The sequence below is a fragment of the Carica papaya genome, chromosome 2 (assembly GCF_054855325.1).
Source record: "Carica papaya isolate Zhongbai chromosome 2, ASM5485532v1, whole genome shotgun sequence".
In the NCBI taxonomy this organism is placed as follows: domain Eukaryota; kingdom Viridiplantae; phylum Streptophyta; class Magnoliopsida; order Brassicales; family Caricaceae; genus Carica; species Carica papaya.
In genome coordinates, this window is record NC_142310.1 from 28,021,992 (window position 1) to 28,039,498 (window position 17,507).

At 32.0% G+C, this 17,507-nt stretch overlaps 1 protein-coding gene across 2 annotated transcripts; it reads left to right on the top strand.

Moving 5' to 3' along the window:
- Positions 1-12,192: 12,192 nt before the first annotated feature.
- LOC110809941 (uncharacterized) lies at positions 12,193-17,358 on the top strand. 2 transcript variants are annotated; one of them, XM_088213851.1, is made up of 3 exons: positions 12,193-13,275; positions 13,483-15,243; positions 16,641-17,358. In XM_088213851.1, exons 1-3 carry the CDS (start codon positions 12,678-12,680, stop codon positions 17,057-17,059), a joined length of 2,778 nt encoding a protein of 925 aa, XP_088069977.1. In that variant the 5' UTR covers positions 12,193-12,677; the 3' UTR covers positions 17,060-17,358. The 2 variants fall into 2 exon arrangements, with proteins under 2 accessions (XP_088069977.1, XP_088069976.1); XM_088213850.1 differs by having other exon boundaries at positions 12,193-15,243.
- Positions 17,359-17,507: the final 149 nt, after the last annotated feature.

Sequence of the window (17,507 nt, forward strand, 5' to 3'; positions counted from 1 at the left end):
TTGATTGCGCTTACTGGAAGTCCCCGGGTTCTCTGAATTTTTCTTTAGGGGTTAAAACGCACTTCAAGTACTTAAAAATATTTCAAAAAATCTAAAATCAGTATTAGAAAATTTTTTTTTGCCAATTTCAGAATTCCGGCATGGCGGCTCGCCGTGCTCCGGCGACGACACCTCCGTCCGCGGCGGCAGTTTGCCTCGGGTCGGTTGTTTTTGGTTGATTTTGTACCAATCTCTGCGAGAAATCACGTTAAGGGTCTCGGTTGGTCGGAAAAAAGTCAAAAAAACGAAACTTACCGGGGCAGGGTTCTCCAGTACGGTGGCTCTGCCGGCTCACCTTCGCGGTTTAGTGTTTTGCTTTGGTCAACCTGTAGAGAAGAAAACGGTGATTACAATGGCGGAAGAATTACGCAGAATGGGAATCAGAAAGGGCCTTATCGGAGGCGATTTTTGTATTTTTCTGCAACAACGCCGACGGAATTTGCCCACGATTTTCGGCCAATATGCCAATCTTTTTATTCCAATTTGGACATGGGGGTGTTTAAAATCGAATTTGAGCAAAAAAAATTGTTTTTACCTCTTTTGACGGTTGGAAGTGGCTCCGGCGCGGCAGCGGCGACGATCAGCTTTCTTTCTAGTGATTGGGTCTTCTTCTCCGGCTGGAGAGGGGGGGGTTCTGGCAGCTGAAGTTAGAGTTTGGTGTGAAGATGATTATTTATATCTGTCCTCTTTTAATCTGGGTCGTCAATCACATTTGATATGAATCGTCCGATCGTGATTAAATAAGGAGTGAATCTGGACCGTTCATCGCGATATGATTTGGGTCGTTCGATCATTTTTAAATAGGAAGTGAATCTGGACCATTAATTGCGTTTAAATATGACTGTTCGATCGTGTCTGGAGAGGGAATGGATCCGGACCGTCCGTGCGCGCAAGAACAAATCTGGACCATTTGATTGTAGGCATGCGGATCGCCCGTGTGGCCTCCTGCGTGGCGCTGTGTCAGCGTCCCTTACCACCCGACGTGCTCTGGTTTGTCGGGGCTACTGACTGAGCGTCTTACGTGGTACAATTTTTTTAAATTGCGTTTTGATATCCAGTTTCTGAATTTTCTTTCAAAAATACCCACAGAACCCAAATTTTTACTCATTTTTCTCAAAATTATTTTCAGTTTTATCATTCATTTAATTTTCTTCATTTTTACATTAAATAAGAATTAAAAAATTACAACAACTATATTTATATACTAATTTTAATTACATTAATAAATCAAGAGTATTACCGATAATATAGAAAATAAGAGTTATAAGTGAGTTTTCGATGAACTTTTAGTATTAAATAAATAGAATATGGACATGGGCTATAGGCTTTGAGCCCATCAAATCATTATAAAAGTAAGCCCAGCCCATATGGACATAAGGTCCACACGTGTTTGGTATTTGGGCTTGAGCCCGTTTAGAAATGAAAACGAAAACAAACATAATTATTTAAATAAAATAGAAGCTTAAAACCTCCCATGTTACATATTTCCTTGAGATTTATAGCTATTTGTCTTTCTAATTAAATCAAATAATAACAATAATATTAATAAAGTGAATAAATAAAAAGTAATAATTAGAAATCAATACCTACTTTGCTTTTCAACCCATAAAAATTAGGATAATTATATACAATCTACTTAATGATATAAATATATTTTTTAATAAAACATAATTATATAGCTTTTGAATCTCGTCGAGGATGACATGGTAGGAATCATGATTCTAAGAAGAAAAAAAGAAAAAAAAAAATAGATTAGTGATGATGATTAATATTTAATTAATGTTTTTTACATTTACACGTGTAGTTGTGAGATGAAAATATTGGTGATTTTATGATGATAAGTATATTGATTGGTGTAAATATGCAATATTTTACTGGGTGGATAAGATAAAAATGATATTGTTAATTAAAAAAAGATTGATTAGCTCATGAGAGTATGATTAATTAGTAATTAGCAAAAAGGGTAATAACCTAACATATAATAAAGTTTTAATTCAAACAAAAGATTGACAGGTGACACATAAAAATCTTGGATGATACGTATATTGATATTTATATTTAATGGTATATACTTTTTTATAGCTAATGAATTGGTTTATATCAAATCCTTATTAAAGCAAATTAAGTAAATTTAGGTGCAAAATTTTATTTCTAGTTATGAACTTTTAGACAATTATTTTATCCTATTTATAAAAGAAAAATATAATTAAAATATTAAGTAATTTTGAGATTGTTTGAAGTTGAATATATTTTATATCAAAAGTAAATTTGAATAACTTTTATGAAAATTAAATTTCAAATGGGTTATTATCCCTTATTTATAGAGATATTTCAAATGAATTACATAAATTAAAATATTATTATTTTATTATTTAAATTAGTATTACAATGTATATATATTTAATAGTAACAAATTTGTAATTTCATAAATTAAATTCACAAACGAAATTTTATATTATTAAGTAAACATCATAGAGGATATGTGTGTTTGAATATATATATATATATATTTAATTATGGGTCGTTGTGGTATCATTATCATGATATTAAAGATCACGCACGTTCAAAAGGAAAATTTATATAGGAATTGAGTAGTGTAGAGGCTACTTTAATTTCCACAAAATGATCGAAAACCAATAATAATTATAATACATATATATATATATATGTAGTACCTTTAAATTTTATATGCAAGTATACTCTCTCTCTCTCTCTCTCTATATATATATATACATATATATATGTATGTATACAATAATGTGAAAATATAGGCAGCTAGCTTGATCGGCATTTTACATGGAAGTATAATGATAATGAAGGAGAGAATAATGATGAATAGCATCTGATGAATTGAGTGCAGGGATTCATAAAATGTAGAAAGATGCATATGGAGAAATGAGAGGTAGTAGAGTCATAATAATGATTATATATATATATATATATATATATATATTGTAGACAGGGGGTGGACAATCCCACTTGAAGATGACTTGGATTTCCACCTTTGCCAGATCGTATCAACCCCACAAGTACTGTCATAAGGTCAAACCCACAATCTCAAAATATGGAGACATTTTATAGGATATAATATACATATATATATATACATTACATACACACACACATATACATGAGACCCGGTTTCTTACTTACGCATGCGTTGCCACATATTATGTTAATTAATTTTTATCAGCTTGCTTAAAATTCGTAAATTTATAAACGTTAAAGAACAAAGATGATTGACCTAATGTTTAGTCGGCTGAGATAAAAAATTTAATAAGGTGATAGAATTATAATGATAAAATTATATTAATTTTTAATAAATTTATAATATTTTTAAATAAAATAAATAATTCATAGATTTTCGTCAATGTAAACACCATTATCTACTGTAAGAAAATTATTAGATGCTTTAAGACCAAAACAGCTCTATAAACATAATTGGTACTTGTTAAATTTTGTTTTAGACAAATATCCAGACTCAATGTAGGATATGAGGGGAATCAAGAATGCCCCTGAGTAATGTGGTGCGCCTATTTAGCAAGCTGATCAATGCACAGATTCACCTCCGAGTTCCCTCATCATAGAGACAGTGGGATCTCATTCATCGGGTCCAAGATTACACCTAAAGCTCGAAATTCAGTGACCATGATTATTAATTGAATGAGACTGTCAGCTAGCTGTAGTAGCTTCACCAAGCTTGCAATTCCATGATTACTCACAATGCCAGATTCTTCATTATTATTATTATTATTATTATTCTACTTAATTTTTCGTAATTAGTACTCTAGCTTTAACATTTTGGAGTTATATTCCAAAGTTGCATTCTTCTGCAACCTTTTATTATTTCTCGTGGGCAGCAATTTGGTTTTTTCCTACTTTCTTAATTATTAATTCAAATAAATTACTAATGCTGATTATAAATATACATATATTTATATTGGTATATGCACAGACACGCACTCATAGAAAGATTGCATTGAGGTCAGCCCATGGAAAGTACGTAGTAGTTAACTTAGAAGTGCAAAAAACTTTATCCTCATCTGTATATACGTCTTGAATAATGCAAGGAAAAGTAAGATATTTCATTAATTAATCATTAAAAAATAATTAAAATGAAGACACAGATTACATATACATACATTAATAATCAAGTTTAGTGAGAGAGGGTATCATGTGCGTTCTCTTGCATGTATTTTGAGGCAGCTTGGTAGATTATCCATGCAGAGAGAATATATACACACACACACACAGGTATATATTCATATAAAATTAAGATTGAAAATCTTGAAGGATATGGTGTGGGTGGGATGTGAAGCAAAAAAGGGATATGAGTGTTTAAAAAAGGTGTGGAAGATGACAAAATTTTTGAAGATTATGAGGTTTTGATTACTTGTTCTAAGCTTGCTTTTTTTTTTTTTTTTTTCATGGTTAATGACAAAACTTATAAAGACGAATCCACTTGTTTCAACTATTGTCTTATTATGCAACCCTTTCTCTACTTTTAAAACTATTTCAAAGCTGTCGTTTCCTTTACAATTTCACACACACGCACGCATATTCGTTTAGTTATGAACACTATAAGTAATAAGTACAATATCTTGCAGCAGTTTTAGTGTCACCAAAGTATGTCATGTCGCAAAAAATATCACCACTTGATTGCGGCAGAATAAAGCACAGCAAAAGTTCCAGGTGGCGGTTTTGATTTCTGTCGCTAATTTCAACTTATTTCTTGGCGAAGAAAAATTTCAAGCTCAAAAGGTCGTTGTAAACTTTTGTATGTAGACTTCATAATGTACACTTACGTATCCATGATGGATTATTATGACTTACATTAATCCAAGCATGCGTGTTTCAACTCCCGTCATCATCATTAATATATTAATAAATAAAAATTATAAATATAATTAACCTAAGAATTAAGAATCTAATGCAAAAAGTTATAGAGTATAATAAATTATTAAAATTTATCCATAACTTTATCCTATAATCACAAAACACAATTCAAAAACTTAAACACAAGGTTCAAGATCGTAATAATCAGAGTTATCAAATTGATACATACTCTAATAATATTTATAATACCTTTGACACAAGCACCATTACAGCAATAACTTTTCGGATTCAAATTGTGGGTTGTTAAAAGTTTAAACTCAAAGTATTAGTAGTAGTGTAATTTAAATTCTTATATGAAGTTTAATAATTATATATATTTTTTAATATGAGATTAATATATCATAACTGAAGTTAAAACCTTTCTATTATGAGGCAAAGGTTGAAACATTGTGCAAGTATAAGCACAATGTCAAGTATGACAAACACTTCTTAGAAGTGTTTAGATTCTAATCTAGTTTGAAAAATTATAACAAACTTAATCAAATTGAATTAAATATTATTTAATTCAGGTATTAAGAAATTAAAAAATAATAATAATTTATTTCGATCCACTCTAAAAATGCAAAAACGAAAATAATAATAATTTTTTAGTTTTTTATTTAACAAATTAAGAAGAAGAAGAAAAAAAAAAAGAAGTTTAGTTTGAAACAATTTGAAATTCATTTTGGTATGTATCAAAATTAAAACAATTTGATATTTTTAGTCTAAATTTGTGTTCTTAATCAGCCTTCAATGTGGTCAAATCCAATCTACTACAAGATGAAATGAACACTCAAACACTTCCTGTAATTATAAGATGTATTATGGATGAAGAGAATAAATTTAAAGGCTTTTGGTACATGTTGAAGACAAACTTTGTGACTGTAATAAAAAAATTACAGTGGGTCATTCTAAGAGGCACAACTACCTATGTGGCTTTGTCCTTGCAACAAAGAAGAAAGAAGAAAGAAGAAAGCAGAATGGGTTATAAATTTGAAAGAGGTGGGGAGGGTTAAGTAACTTCTAAAGTACTTCACTACTCATAATTTCTTACTTTTTACTGTGAACCCTCCTCCACTCCTCTAAAGAATAACTTTGTTGTTGAGTTCATCCTCTCAACTTTCTTTTCTTCTTCTTCTTCTTCTTTTAATAAATGAAGTAGCTAAATGGCTATGCTTTTCTTCTCACTGCCCGTCCTGTTAGGCTTTCTTTTTTGTTTTTGTTTTTTGGGTTCAAAAGGAACTCATATATGTGGCTATAAGAATTTAGTTTAAGAGAAAATCTTATGAACTATTCTCCCTAGATTGCTTCATTCATTTTCTTAATCTAATTCTAATTTGCATAATTAAAAATATAATTGAATCAAATCAATCATAGTAATTAACATTTTTAATGTATATGTTTCTTTTATATCTTTCCTTTGACTCGTCAATTTGCTCATCCCACTTTCTTTTATTTTATTTTATTTTTTGTTTCTTTCTTATTTTTCCCTTTTCTCTTTCTCAAAATTTGCGAGCTTCCACATACCCCTTCTTTTTGTCCTACTTTACCTTGAAGAACAAGTGTTTTGGGGGTTACAAAACAATATTTTCGTTTGAGTGCATTACCAAATTTAATCAAACAAAGCCTTCATCCATTCTCTTTGTCCCTTTATATATACATATATATGTATATGTATATCTATGATGGTCTGTTTTTCAAGGAATGAAAGATGGAAAAGTACAATGATGTTGTTTTGCATGCCAATCTTCATTTCCTATGGAGTAATAATTGTCTTCTCTTTTATTCTTTTACTTACTTTCAATTTTATTCTCTTTGTTACAAATTTACAATGTGTGATTTAATGTAGAGATTGGTTTATGTTGGTATTTGGATTTCTTAAATTTTGAATTTAATTTTGTTTTAAATATATAATATTCAAACCCAGTTTGAATTCATGACCGAATTTATTAAATTTTAATTTATCTCAATATGATTGAGTTTTTGTGATATTTTACATTATCAAATTCAAATTATTTATATATATCATATAAAAATTTTAAAATATATTATATAATTATATCGAATTCAGACGCATTTTTTACTTTTATACCCAGATTAAATTAACTCAATTTTTGTTTTTTTTATACAAAGAGAATAAAATAAAAACGAAACATATCTAGATTTGACAAACTCTAAACCTGAAAATATCGATGAAGTCGGCTTTTATCGTATCAAGAAGAGTGGTAGGTGGTAAAATATGAGGATGATACTCAAGTGGAGACGAAAAGGCTTGATTGGCCAACAAATCTGCGAATCGGTTCTTTTCTTTATAAATATGCTGTATTTTAGCTTCTCAATTCCTTTTCAGCCATGTTTTTACAGTACGCACCAAATGAGAGTTAAAATTGATATGGACGGCTTCTTTGTTGTGTTTAGTTTAAAACAAATCCAACTAATCTTATTTTAAAAAATAAAATAAATTTAGTCATGTTCAAGTCTATCACATTTTATTATTTTAATGTTATTTTTAATTTGATGTATTTTTTTAGTTGTAAACAATAAAACTTGAATTTTAACCATTATATATTTAAATATTATTATTAATAGTAATACATATTTAAATCGTAAATAACCCTACTCAAATAGTAACTTTAAGATGATACAATATAATTAACTCTCTTCAACTTCTATACAAATATCTTTTAAACTATGATATTAGTCGAAATAAGTAAGGATTTGGTTAATATTGAGACTACGACTTTAAATATGAATGCTGTATGGCTAATTTGTATTTAATTTTTCAAATTCTCTATAGTATTTATTTAGTTACTACCATTAACATCAGTGGCATAAATTGAATCATCAAATTTTATGTGTATACACACACACACACATATATATATATATATATATATATATATATTACTTGTTTGTTTATTTTATTCAGGAAAAAAATATAAGCAAACATATGATAATGATTTTTCAGAAAATAATAATGATTAGTTGATTTCTTTTCATGCACTTTACACTTGAAATACTAATAAGATATATTATTTTAATCCTTGGACTAATCCTTGCCACTCAGTCATGATATATTATAAACCAGAAATTCCATTTTGTTCCGTTTGATATATGGGTTTTCAACACCCTGCAATTATAATTAATTTATAGTTATGACCATATATATATATAACAAAATGATGTCCCTAGAAACATATCTTTCATTATAAATAAAAAATCCAAAAAAATTATATTAAATCAAGTATTAGAGTAACTATCGTTAATTATAGCTAAACTCTTAATCACAAAATAATTAACAACAAGTAATTATTATCTATTAATAGATTATAATTAATCTCTAACTATGATTTACTAACAACAACGATTACTTTAATACCAAGTTCGGAATAATTAGATTAAACAAGTTTTAATGTAAAATGATTATATCGAAGGTCATCGCGCCAATAACACTAGATCGAGAAAAAAAAAAAGATGATATAGTAAATTTAGATACATAGCCAACATCATGGCTTGAATCTTTAACATAAAGTTTTTCAGTCGAAAAAATAATAATATTTTAATTTTGAAAATGGGAAATCATGAAAAAAAGAGTAGACGCACTAATCACGATGATGTCAAATTGTGATAATAAATCATGAAAATAAAAATTATGAAGCTAAAATTTGCTGGCAAAGAATTAAAGGATTCATGTCGTGGTTGCCTGAAAAGGTTTCTTTCATTTGATGTTGAAGGTTATATATATAATTGAGGGGATGTAGGGTCATTATATATATATATATATATGATTATGTATATCGCTCTCAGTGGTTTCTTGCATTTGTCTTTTTAGTATTATTTAGAAAGTAGCATAATTATATATCATTGTGCATTTGAAATTCTGGCATTAATTGATGGTTGTATGTGTAGTACAGTTCAAAGAAGATTTTTCTAATATATACATATATTATATATATATATATATAAAAAGGGTAAAAAACAACTTGACTAGAGTCCGTATACATGTATATAGTATATATATATGATAGATGTTCCCGAGTTTTGTCTAACTTGGTGGAGTGTTTGAAATCATGCTCGATGACACTCTGCTGATCTGCTACTGCTGTGTGCATGTATGAGATGAATACATATATGACACTCCCGAATATGAACATGACATTATTGAGAGTTGCAGTTATTATGCAGTACTCTTTCAGGTTTCTGTCATGCATGACTCATGTGTATGTGTGTATATATATATATATATATATATATACACAGTAATGATTTCTTCTCCACTCTATACTCCTGTACTGGCTAGCAACTTCACATTTTTTACAAACACATACATATCTTTTAAATATATATATATATGTATGTATCTTTTAAAAATATACATACACACTTTGCCTTTGAAATATACTGGCAAATTCAAAATATTTTTTAAAAATAAAAGTAATGATTTATTCCATTAAATATATTCTTAATTTTAATATAAGTGAAGAAAGAAAGAAAGTAAAACCGGCCAGGAATAAATGTTTCTAAAGCAGTTTTAATTAAAAGTAGAACTTTATCCATCATTTCGTACTGACTCAACTATGGAGAAGCATAAGGAACCTAATTCTCACCTTTTAATTAGATCATATTCCTATAATGCAAGAGAATCATATATATATATATATGTTATATATATGAAGAACATGTGTGTAGAATGTCAACTATTGTTCCCTTTACCTCCATAACCAGGGTTTGGAATAAATTTATGGAGACTGCTAAATTATATTTGTTGAAAATCTCATAATTATCATTGGGAGTTTTTTTTTTTTTTTTGTCAGAATTTTTCTGAAATTTAGGCAAAAAGAAAATTTGAAGATAAAGAAAAAATACATAAGAAGAAGAAGAAGAAGAAGAAGAAGAAGAAAAAAACAATGTAATTGGTACAGGCAACTTTTGAAGAGAGAAGAAGATGAAGAAAAAAAAAAAAAAAAAGGTGTAGTAGAAATAGGGGGTTACGTAGGTAAAGTCGAGATTAATGAGTGTGATGGAAGCAATATATTTGAGGGGACCCATATACATATATATACATATATATGTGTGTGTGTGTGTATGTCAGTACTGCTGATTGCTGCACCTCTGCTACTTCTTTTTATCAACCACCAGAAAACCAATATCACAACTACTAATTTAAATTATTTTATTTATCATCTCTCCCTGAAATCCTTAAAATCTCCTCTGCAATCTCTTTTTTTCTTGTTAACTTTTACAATTATTTAGAGTAAATCTACAATATAGTTTAATATTAATTTATCTCATATATCTATCTTATACCTATACATTCAAAAGACATATAGTTTCAACTTGAAATATGTGAAAAATTATACTGATTTGAGTGTCAAAATGATCGTTTTGTAGGGGATAGTTTGTTATAACACTTGTAAGCTTGAATATGTATTTAATGTACAGAAATTGGTTTATCTATATTATTCTAAATATATATATATATATATATAAATGAAGTATTTCTAAAGGGTAGTATATAAATGAAAGAAAAAGTGTTTAGTAGAAATAGGTTGGAGTAAGTGGGTATTGGAGAAAAGTTTGTGGGAGAAGTTTTGTGTTGGATTTTAGCCATTGAAGGTGTGCATAAATACAACTATATATGTATATGTATATGTATATGTATATAGATATATATATAGAAGAGAGTAAAGATGTAGTAGGCAGGTGGCCAGCAGAAATGATAATGGGGGAGATTGGGAAGGAGAGAATGAGAAAAAGACTGTTCAAAAGGGGTCCAGAGATACAGACACCTCCCCCTCTTGCTTTGGCCTTGAATGGAGCCAACCCTACTCTCCCCACTCTTTCATGACACTTGCCCTTAAATTTTATGACACTCCCCACATGAGAAGAAATCAGTCAAGTTCATGTTAATACAACCGCACTCTTTCCCATGTATGGGAGGAGGGGGCCATGGATTTTTCTTTTCACACACACACACATATATAAATATATATAAATATATATATATAATTTATAGAATGTGGAAAGAGCTTTTCTAAGGTTAATACAAGAGCACTCTTTTCCATGCGTGAAGGACATATATTGTTTTTCTTTGTGATATATATTCGTGGTGAAGTGGAAGAGGAAAGGAATCAATATTAATTGCAAATGTGTGTGTGTGTGTATATGTATATATGCGATAAATATGTATGTATGGGAAGGGGGGGGGGGGTGTATGTATATGTTCGCTTTTGCTTTTTCAGCCATGTCTTTAAGACTATTCCATCTTCTCTAATAAAGGTGATTTGCACACTAAACGTAGCAAGTGTTGGTCCCAGTTGGTGAATAAAGTTGATCCAACATCACAAATTAAAATAATCAAAAGCTTCCCCTGGTTCCTTCTCCCATGCAACATAATTATATTTTTATCATTCAAACCCAACATACTAATCATTTATTAATTATCATCCTCTTTTCCTCTTCTTACACACCCCCTATCATTCATTATCTATCTGTATGCATACGTGTATAAGAGATTAAACACCTTAATTAATTAGTTGATATATTTTTCGAAGTACAATGGATGAGCCTAATCGAAGACTACAATTTATGTATTTCTTTCCAACCTTTAATTACTTTGTGTATATTTTCAGTGGGTATTCTTTGTTCGTCATCAAGGTCATATATCTATATATATATATATATATATATATCTCATACAATCTCCTTTGTCTTCCTCAGAACGTGTATTTGGGAGTTTTGCATGCTTTATACTATTGCTATTAGTATGCGTCTCCTTCATTCACTTAAAAGATTCTCCTCAAACAGTCTACACTTCTTTTTACTGGCTTTGAATCAATTTGAATTGTTTTTGAAGACTGTAAAAACATAATCTTGAAAATAATTCCGAGAAGAAAAGAAAGAAAAACAGGACATGATTGTAATTTTAGTAAAAGGAAGAGGAGCAATGGGTAATTTTATCTAAAGGGGGTTCCGAAAGCGCAATTCCATCATCCCTCATTCAAAGCAAAAAAAAAAAAAGAAAAGGGGCTATCTATATCTATATCTATATCTATCTATCTATGCTTTGTTTAAAGCTAAAGGGCATTTTTGTCATATGAATAAAGAAACACAGCATCAACTTTACTTTTTCCCCTTCCTCCTATTTCATAATCTCAACTTTAAATTTCTGTTATCCAACGGCTTTTTTTTTTTAATATTTATATTTATATTTATTAACTCCACATATGTATATAGATTATGTGTACGTACAGAAATTATCTTTCTTTTTTTTCCATTTTCCCCCCCAAATAAAGAAGCTTAAAAAATGGAACTCCTCTGCTTTTTCCACTACTAACCCATCTTTCTTTTTTCCTTCTTCACGGATTTCTTTGCACAGACACAGCTCAAATCAAGACACATAGACATCTAGAGATGTATTACAGAAACCCATTTTCCACCCAGAAAATCTTTTTCTTTTTCTCTTCTTGTTAATCAGCTTGTTTGGGAGAAAAGGAAAAGAAAAAACAAAAGAAGGATGAAGGAAAGAGAAGAGCCAAAAAGGGGGGGCTCAGCTTCTTCCTTGTATTTCTAGACTCTGTTCCGTTTTTTTTTTGAAGATGTTTGATTCCTTAAGCCCATCCACACTTGAAGTTTCTCAGATTCCCTTCACTTTTCCTCACTTTCCCGGAAAATCTTTTCTCACCAAACTGCTTATATCCATTTCTCTCTGCTTCACCTTATTCCAAACTCAACACCCTTGAACAAAAACCAACCAGAAAAACATGGTCTTTTTTCTCGCTTTCGCTCTATTCTCCCTTCTCACCACCTTCTCCTCTGCTTCTTTACTCTCTGATTTTCACATCTTGATTGAATTAAAACAAGGATTTCAGTTCCCTGAACCAGCTCTAATCACATGGAATTCTTCCAACCTAGGCTCTCTCTGTTCTTGGGCTGGAGTTGAATGCTCCCATGGCCGTGTCGTTGCCTTGGACTTGACAGATTTGAACCTGTGCGGCTCTGTCTCACCTCGCCTTTCCAGGCTTGACAAGCTCACCAACCTGTCTCTCGCAGGAAACAATTTCACTGGCCGGATTGAGATTGCAAACATGAACGATCTTCGGTCACTAAACGTCTCCAACAATCAGTTCAGTGGCGGCCTGGACTGGGATTACACCACCATATCAAACTTACAAGTTTTTGACGCTTATAACAACAACTTCACTTCTTTTTTACCTGTTGGGATTTTGAGCCTAGAAAGACTCAGGTACCTGGATCTTGGTGGCAACTATTTCTATGGCAAAATCCCGCCAAGCTATGGCAGACTTGTTGGGTTACAGTATCTGTCACTCGCAGGCAATGATCTCCATGGAAAAATCCCTGGTGAGTTGGGTAATCTGACTAATTTGAGAGAGATTTATCTGGGTTATTACAATGTTTTTGAAGGCGGTATACCTGTAGAATTTGGCAAGCTGGTGAATTTGGTGCACTTGGATCTGTCTAGTTGTGAATTGGATGGTTCCATTCCTCATGAATTGGGGAATTTGAAATTGCTTGATACTCTCTACTTGCACATCAATCTCCTTTCAGGTCCAATCCCAAAGGAGCTCGAAAACTTGACCGGTTTGATCAATCTTGATCTCTCCAACAATGCATTAACTGGAGAAATCCCATTTGAGTTCATCAAACTCAAACAGCTCAAGCTCTTCAATCTTTTCATGAACAGGCTTCATGGTTCAATCCCACAATATGTAGCAGACTTGCCTAATTTGGAAACTCTGGGACTCTGGATGAACAACTTCACTGGTGTGATTCCCGAGAATCTTGGCCGAAATGGGAAACTGCAGTTGCTCGATTTGTCCTCCAACAAGCTCACTGGTACAATCCCCCGAGACTTGTGTGCTTCAAATCAGCTAAAAATACTAGTTCTTATGAAAAATTTCCTTTTCGGGCCAATTCCCGAAGGGTTAGGGACATGTTATAGTCTCACTAGAGTAAGGTTGGGACAGAATTACTTGAACGGTAGTATCCCAAATGGGTTCATTTATTTGCCTCAGATGAATTTAGCAGAGTTGCAGGACAACTACTTAACAGGATCTTTGTCCGAAAATGGCAATACTTCATCCAAACCCGATAAATTAGGCGAGTTAAATCTGTCCAACAATCTCCTATCTGGTCGTTTACCCTCTTCAATCTCCAATTTCTCTTCCCTCCAAATCCTTTTGCTTGGTGGAAACCAGTTTTCGGGTCCAATACCGCCTTCCATAGGAGAGCTCCGTCAAGTTTTAAAGCTTGATATTAGCAGAAACTCACTTTCTGGTGTAATTCCATCAGAAATCGGAAACTGTTTCCACCTCACATACCTGGACATGAGCCAAAACAACCTCTCTGGCTCAATCCCAAATGAAATTTCCAACATTCACATTCTTAATTACTTGAATTTATCAAGAAACCACTTGAACCAGTCCATACCAAAAACCATTGGTTCCATGAAAAGCCTCACCATTGCTGACTTCTCCTTCAATGACTTGTCCGGCAAGTTACCAGAATCAGGTCAATTCGCAGTGTTTAACATGTCTTCTTTTGCGGGAAATCCTCAACTCTGCGGTTCTCTCCTCAACAATCCTTGCAACTTCACTCCAATCACTACAACACCAAGTAAAGCACCCGGAGAGTTCAAGCTGATTTTCGCAATAGGCCTGCTAATTTGCTCTCTAGTATTTGCCACTGCTGCCATAATCAAAGCAAGGTCATTCAAGAAAAATGTTTCAGATTCTTGGAAGATGACAGCATTTCAGAAGCTCGAATTCACTGTTTCTGATGTGCTGGAGTGCGTGAAAGATGGAAATGTGATTGGGAGAGGAGGAGCTGGGATTGTGTACCATGGGAAAATGCCAAATGGGATGGAAATTGCAGTGAAAAAGCTTCTCGGTTTTGGTGCCAACAATCATGATCATGGATTTAGAGCTGAAATTCAAACACTAGGCAACATTAGGCACAGAAATATAGTGAGACTATTGGCTTTTTGTTCAAACAAAACAACTAATCTCCTGGTCTATGAGTATATGAGAAATGGGAGCCTTGGAGAGGCTTTACACGGCAAGAAAGGTGGATTTTTAGGATGGAATTTGAGATACAAAATCGCCATCGAAGCTGCTAAAGGTCTCTGCTACCTTCACCATGATTGTTCGCCCTTGATCGTTCATCGAGATGTCAAATCAAACAATATCTTGTTGAATTCCAACTTCGAGGCACATGTCGCAGATTTTGGACTCGCAAAATTCTTGATCGATGGTGGTGCATCTGAGTGCATGTCAGCAATCGCTGGATCTTACGGCTACATTGCTCCCGGTACGGTTCTTATTTTTTTTATTTTGCATATTTTTATTAATAATTTTAAAAAATTTTGAGCTCATTGAAAAATAAAATTTTTATTAAACTAATAATTAAATTATTGAAAATAATTACTAAATTATATAAATTTAACCATAGAAATAAATAAAATCAGTGTGTATTTATAGCATTGCTGAAGTATGGTGCGTAGATATTTTGTTCCTAGTAATAGTTTTCCTTTTGGAGTGTTTGTTAGTTAAGTTAGTTGGTTTAAGATCTCTACAACTGTCAAAGTAGTGGGCCATCCTATTAATCACAGCCGTTGGATTGTCTTTGCTGGGACAATCAGAGAGAGGCAGTATTTAATCTTTCTGGTCGGGTGGATTCCAATTTTATTTTAAATAAAAACATATATTTTATATTCAACAATAAATAAATTATTTGTTAAGCTATTTTTGTTTTTTTTTTTTAATTTTTTGGAGAAAAACAAAATCATACTTTTTAAAAGTAATTATTTGTTAGGAATTTATTTCTTTGAGGCTCATAATTAGTCCTACAGAGTGTTAAACACAATTATGACAACGGGTGTGCTTCTATTTATTTATTTATTTAATCAACTGGCAAATATTAAATTATTAATCTTTAATCATTGCTTAAGTAAGTATGATTTCAAGCAAATTATTAACAAACTTAGCTTTTTCTATCTAATTATCCAATTATTATTTATGTAAATGCATACATACAAATAATGTATTAAATGTTGAAATTTTAGCAGTATAAATTAGAAAAATAAAAATCAACACGTGTGATTCCTCGTATGGTTCCCTCCATCGTACGATGGTCATTAATCCCACCCGCACCACAGTCCTTCTCTAGAAACGACAGTATAGTATCGTAGCCCACCCTGCAGTTTGCTAAACTCACAGCCAAATTCACCCGTGATTTGTGCTACAGTCTGGACCCGAAACGGGACAGAAGTGTTGCACGTATATGGAATTTTTTCGGAAACACAAAAATATAGTTTAAAAAACACTTTGTAGGGGCCCACAGAAAATCTGATCGGATCTGAGAAATCTGAAGGGGTCAATCTGACCATCTGACATCGAAAGTCTGACCGTGATGTCTAACGTAACAGGGCGTTGAGTTTCGTGAAAGCTAACCGACATGCACACCTAGTTTTACGCCACCCCTTTGCTCGCTTACACCATTCTCCACTTGTTTTTCTGTTCTTCTTTCTTTCCCTTTTTGGACTCTTCATGTTTTCCTGGCGTGACTTAAAGCTGCCAATATCTTCCTCTCTCTATTTCTATATATATATATATTTATTTATGCAAGTTACATTTATCAAGAAAGAATGATTTTGCAGTTTTATCAATTAGTGTTTGCTAAGAATTTTGTGTAACTATTGGATGCAGAATATGCATACACATTGAGAGTTGACGAGAAGAGCGATGTTTATAGTTTCGGAGTAGTACTGCTGGAGCTATTAACCGGGCGACGTCCGGTTGGTGATTTTGGAGAAGGGGTGGACATTGTGCAGTGGACAAGAAGAACAACAAATGGTCGCAAGGATAACATAATTGGGATCGTTGATCGGAAACTCACTGGTGTACCGGAAGATGAAGCAATGCACTTATTTTTTATTGCAATGTTGTGTATTCAAGATAACAGTATAGAACGACCGACCATGCGAGAGGTTGTCCAAATGCTATCGGAGTTTTCTCGCCACTTGCCAGATCCATTTCAATCTTCTTCTTCAATTAGTCCTCAACAAAAGAAAATTCTCGAAAGAGAAAAAGGTTGCCCTAATGCTAAACAAGATCCTTTAATTTAAATAACTTGCTTCTCAGTTTTTAGGTGGGGGTGGAGAAGGGTAGAGTTTTGATGATTCTGTCTTCAATTGGTTTGATTTTGTTATAGCCTTGCTATTTGTAATTTTGTTTTTCTTTTTAGCTTCTAAAATTTTCCTTCTAGATTTAGGCATAGAAGAATTGGTGGCTAAAAATAGAAGTAGGACTAATAATTTTGTGGATGCACTTCTTTTCCAAGGAAGGTTCTATGGAGAGAGACCCTGCAAGCTTAATGGGCTCTTTGTATTATATTCTATATATATATATACATGTTTTTACAGTACGTTCCCCTTTTTGCCTCCTCATATTTCTTTTCCCTAATGCAAAACATTAAGAGGACAAAATAACAGCTTAAGGAAAGTCTTGAATACTGTTTTACCTGCGTTTATGACTGGCAGAGAAGAAAAAGTGCTCCCCTTCTACAGCAATTAC